Source organism: Phragmites australis, chromosome 24 (genome assembly GCF_958298935.1).
Source record: "Phragmites australis chromosome 24, lpPhrAust1.1, whole genome shotgun sequence".
NCBI classification, from domain to species: domain Eukaryota; kingdom Viridiplantae; phylum Streptophyta; class Magnoliopsida; order Poales; family Poaceae; genus Phragmites; species Phragmites australis.
In genome coordinates this window covers 20,823,957-20,829,506 of record NC_084944.1, presented here as the reverse complement: position 1 = coordinate 20,829,506, position 5,550 = coordinate 20,823,957, and the positions used below count along the sequence as shown (strand labels likewise).

At 44.6% G+C, this 5,550-nt stretch overlaps 1 protein-coding gene across 1 annotated transcript; it reads left to right on the top strand.

Moving 5' to 3' along the window:
* The first annotated feature begins 4,645 nt into the window (after positions 1-4,645).
* Positions 4,646-5,110, top strand: LOC133907257 (uncharacterized). Its single transcript, XM_062349258.1, has one exon. It carries the CDS (start codon positions 4,646-4,648, stop codon positions 5,108-5,110), a length of 465 nt encoding a protein of 154 aa, XP_062205242.1.
* Positions 5,111-5,550: the final 440 nt, after the last annotated feature.

Here is a 5,550-nt window from a genome sequence, read left to right as displayed (position 1 = left end):
TAATGCCGGTGTAAGTGGAGACCATCCTAACATCCTGGTGCAAGTGAAGGCCATCCTGACTTCCCAGTGCAAGTGGAGGCCATTTTGACATCCCGGTGCAAGTGGAGGCCATCCTGACACCCAGGATAGTGCGGCGCCGTGCCGCAATTGCTGACCAGCTCAGTAGAGCACCCTTAGGGTTGTTTGCACCACTGTATTTGTCATAGTAGACAATATCTTCTAAGTAGGGATAAAAGTATTCTACCTAGACCCAGACAGGGTGATTTAACAAGCCCTAGGTCCTTGTGGTATGGCGGTAACTAAGTATGGTTATCTCTGTAAGGGTACGCTTGTACATTACTCCCTGAATGGCACTATAAATACAAACCCTTGGCCACTAGTCCAAGGGGACCAATCTTTTCTACTATCAATACATTTTGGTGTTCTTTCCTCTCCACTTTGTCTCCAAGCTTGAGCCATTCATGTGAGTCTGCTCTCGCCGCACCTTGTTCGTGGAAGACATCTTCTTCCGCCAATAGTGCATCGTCCGTAGGGATCTAAACATAAAAGTACAAAGAGAGGTAGGACACCACCAAAAACCACCAAGGCGCTAGCCCAAGCAGTCGTTTCCACCACTGCAACCATGCAACTGTGTGCATGGAACCTCAACCGGGCACACCATGTGCACCCACAAGCTTTGCAGCTGTGTGGAACGGCGTCCCTCCAGCCACCGTCGACCCAGCAGCTTGGGTTGGCATGGAGGCACAAGCAGGCGCGGAGGCCTTCCAGCATTAGCATGGCGAAGACCTCACCGCATCATGGGAGATTACGGGCGAGGCCATAGCCAGGCAAGCCTCCTTCCAATGGTTTTGGGCGCTCGAGCCCAAGGACATTCATGCCTGGGCCCAACCCCAAGGCATCTCTTGTGACAACACCCAGGACACCCTTGTTGAGTCGACATCATCGGAGAGTCTAGTTGCTCGGCATCCTCCTCGACCCCCTCTGGCGGAAGAGGGTTCGGAGGAGGCCCAGGACTCCGAGGTGTGCAGACCCCTCCAGCACCCTTGACGCAGCAATCGTGACATCAACCGCGTGCAAGAGGCTCCGAATCCATCTCGGTCTAGAAGGCATAGTCAGGACTACTCCGGCACCGAGAGCCGGTTTGCCCGACAGCCTCATCAGCCTCCCTGGGTGGAAAAGGGCTCCAGGGAAACCACAGGCTACGTTGCGCACAACCCCCGTCGACACCGTCGATGCCAACCACAAGCTCCAATACCACCGGAAGTGTACGGGTGCATTCTACACGGGCCCGGGTGTGGCCACAATATAGACGACTGCCGGACCCTCATAACTTTCTGGGAGGAGTACCTCGGAAGGTAGGCAGGACACCTGACAAACCAGAAATCCAGTGACGGGCAAAACAGGGGTCATAAAACTGGAACAGGGCCCCGAGCAGGTCTCCAGGCCTCCGACCCCGCTCTGCCGCCGCCAACTCCACCGCGGACGATACAATACCCCAGCGATGAGGACTGAGCCGCACCAACGGCACCGACCATAATGGAGCCCGACAGGTCGCTGACATAAGGGGGGCCTGCCTTAGGCTCCGGACGGTCGAAGACCTCGGTGGGCCTCCAATGTCATGCACACATTGGAAGCGTCCAACCTTGCTGTTGGAAGTCTCTACAACAGATAGCAGCCAGGTAGAAACAATAAACAGTAGAGCTTAGGTTATATCCCTGTTTTAGCAGTAAATAGAAGAACTTAAGTCATACTCCTGTTCACAATAGACAACAAAACTTAAGTTATATCTTAGTTTGACATGAGCTATGAATAGCAGTCCGACCTAGTCATAGCTTATCCTACAACTAGCTATTTGTTGGCAACAGTAGACTGTTAAACTTAAGCTATATCTTTGTTCAACGGTAGACATCAAAACTTAAGTTATATCTTCGCTCAACTAGTACATAGCAATGCAGATACCTACACACTTGCAGGCGCAGCATGCCTAGTTCACCTGAAAGGCATTAGATAGCCTCGGTAATGTAGATGTGTGACAGCCCAAAATCCTTAATCAGGTCATTAAACATTTATGAGCATCATCAGCATCATAATTAAAGTTTTGAGCATGTAATAAATGCAATTAAAGAATTAAACAAAAATGATTAAGTTAATAATAATTGATACCTTGTTAAGCAACTCACATTTTTGTTGGCGGAGACATCCATATCAACTCAAACTATTCTATTGAATCATCATACATTCAATTTACAAATTCGAATACATCAATTGATTTTAAATTCAAAAGAATCTCACTCTCAGATCTTTTCACTCCTCTCAGCTCTCTCTAACTCTTCACATCTTCGCTCTCTCCTCCCTGAGCACACACGCACAAACACAGCAAAAATATAAAATTAGACAACATACGCGACTGTATTTACCGAAATAGACAATATATTGTCGTATTTACAATTTTAGCATCCGTATTCGGCATCTCATTTACCGAAAATTAACTTTCGGTATACCATACCCCAAAAATAGTGATATTCGATACACAGCAATAGAGGGTTAGCCAGTTTACTTTCTTGGGACTCCAAACGAGCCAGTTCCAAACACTTCTCTTTATTATTCAACGAGTGGAACGTAAGTGACATGAGCCAGTACGCGAGCATAGGAATGGAGCGAGCAAGATTCCTTTGGACTTACTTTGGTTTTGCATATTATCATATATAGTCATAGAGTGCATTCTTTGCCGGTTCTTATCTTTTCGTTATCTTTACTCTTTTCTTTTCTTATTTCTATTTTATGATTGATCAATATAAACATCAACAACTTCAAATTGGACTCGTTTCCCCTCAACAAATAAAGGCTTGGGCTAACAAAATCCTACCTAATGGGGAAGTCGTTGGCGAAGTCACAAGGCCCTCTACTTTTCATTATAAAACCGATAAACCAAAAAAAGATGGATTGTTTTGCGAAAGAATCTTTGGACCCATAAAAAGCGGAATTTGTGCTTGTGAAAATTCTCGAGTGAGCGTAGCAGAAAACGAAGATGAAAGATTTTGCCAAAAATACGGGGTAGAATTTGTTGATTCTCGGATACGAAGATATCAAATGGGATACATCAAACTGGCATGTCCAGTGACTCATGTGTGGTATTTGAAAGATAGTGCCATATTAGGCCCACCATGTGCCGGCATGAACAGTGTCGCGAATGAAGAGTAACATAAGTGTGTTGAATTTCGCTTTCCCTCTTCTTCAAAACGGTGGTCTTCTATTACTTCAAAAATTTTAAAACTTTTTTTACGTGTTCCATAATCCATGTGGAACCCATTTTAATTATATTCACCAAAAAATCTTTTTTATATTTAAAACTAAAATTCTCCATAAAAGGATACTTTTATAACTTGTACCAATTGTTAGTGTCTCAAATAAATTCTCAAAAATCTAGAAAAATTCACTAATATTCTTCTTATGTGATGGATTAATTTCTAAAATTATTCCCAGCCCTAGGTTATATGATGAAAAAGTGAGTTCCTTTGTAATGCTCCATTTATATGCATTTTTATCATTTCATGTGATATTCTCTTTTTAATTCAATTTGAATAAAAATAAATTTAAAAATACACAAAACCTACAATCAAGGGGTAAGTTTACCAAAAAATCATCGTAACCAACTTAGTATCTTTCTGACGTACTCCGCGACGGATATATTCTTTTTTGGTTTAGATAGGTTTAGAGATAGAACTCAGAGATAAACTCGGTTTTGTATCCATGCATTATTTCATGTGATTGAAATCATCTGTATGCGGTGTAATTCGTTTGTAACTCTAGTTGTGGTTCGGCAGCCTATATATATACATCCACACAGTCTCGAGAGAGGTGACAACGCTTCCCAATATGGCATAAGAGCCTCTCTAAATTTCATCGACTCCATCTCCAATTCCGTGAGTTTTCACCCGCTGACTATTTTTCCTCAGTCGCTCGCATCCTCCTGGTGCGGGACGACTTGGTCTAGACTAGACTAGATAGTTAAATTTTGTTCGAATTCAAATTGAACTAAAACAAGAATATGACATGAAATGATAAAAATATATATAAATAGAGTATTACAAAGGAACTCACTTTTTCATCATATAACCTAGGGTTAGGAATAATTTTAGAAATTAGTCCATCACATAAGAAGAATATTAGTGAATTTTCCTAGATTTTTGAATTTATTTGAGACACTAACAATTATTACAAGTTATAAAAGTAGCCTTTTTTTTTAGAGAATTTTAGTTTTAAATATATAAAGAATTTTTTGATGAATCTAATTAAAATGAGTTGTACATGAATTATGAAACACGTAAAAAAAATTTAAAATTTTTAGAATAACAGAAGACCACCGTTTTAAAGAAGAGAGAAAACGAAATTCAAACGCACTGCTGTTACTGTTCTTACGAGACAGTTGTGCTGAAAGTACGAATGCCAAATATGAATGCTAAAATTGTAAATACGACGATATATTATCTATTTTGATAAATATAGTTATTATATTATCTAATTTTGTATTTGGCCGTATCAGCAGCAACAGCGCTGGTCTTTTGCTCCTCGCAGCATCCCTGTTCTTCTCCGCCGTGCGCGTGACACCGTTCGCGCTGCCACGACCAACACCGGCAGCACAGCCATGCCCTCTTGCGTTGCTGGTGCCGCCCCCTGCTCGTGCCGTGCTGCCGCCACCGCTGAGTCGACGCGCGCATCCGCGAGCACTCCACCGCATTGCACCTCTGCGCCGCCCAGCCGCGCCGCGCTGGCCGTGTTGCCATCCTGCGCCATCGCGCCGTGCTTTGCCCCACCACCGCCGAGCGTGCTCGTGTCGTCGCCCGTGCGCCGCCCAAGTCCTCACGGTGAGAACCCCCTCCCCTTTCTTCCCTCCTCCATCTCCTCGGTGCCGTCTGTTCTTGCACCGTCCCAGCTGCGCGCTGCGCCGCTTGCGCGCGCCGTGCCGCCGCCATGCAGGCAGCCACGTCGCGCTGCTGCTCCCCATGCCGCATGTGTTGCGCCGCTGGCCCTTCGCGCCCAGCCGCTCGCCACCGCCCGACAGCGCGTCGCGCCACGCCGCTCGCCTCTCCACCGTGCTGCTCAGCCATGAAATCCGGTCACGAATATGGGATGCTGTGATATGTTGGAAGTTGTTGAGATGGTTCTATTCACAGATATGTTTATTATGGTTCTAATTATATATATATATGTGTTCATGTTGATGGTGCAGGATAGAAGAGTATAATTGGTTAAGTATAGATGCTTACACAGTTGTGTCAAAATTGCTTTCGCATATGAATTCACTTAACCTTGTGGTTATTCCTTGCTATTCAACTCAATGCATTATCCTTGGAGTCGGGATCGTATATACCTATATTGTGTAAGTCTTGCGAGTACCTTGGTACTCAGGGTGCTACCCTTAAGTTGATGCAGGTAATGATAAGCTGGTTTACAGTTACTTTTGTCCCTCTGATGCTGGAGATGGCTAGGGGTAGAGATCGAATGTCAGAGTTAGTCCCAGTGGTGCCTTCGGCAATGGTGTCACTGGCC

Bases quoted from the DNA above. Each gene is read 5' to 3' on its own strand.
- LOC133907257 (XM_062349258.1), top strand. From the start codon at position 4,646: ATGCCCTCTTGCGTTGCTGGTGCCGCCCCCTGCTCGTGCCGTGCTGCC.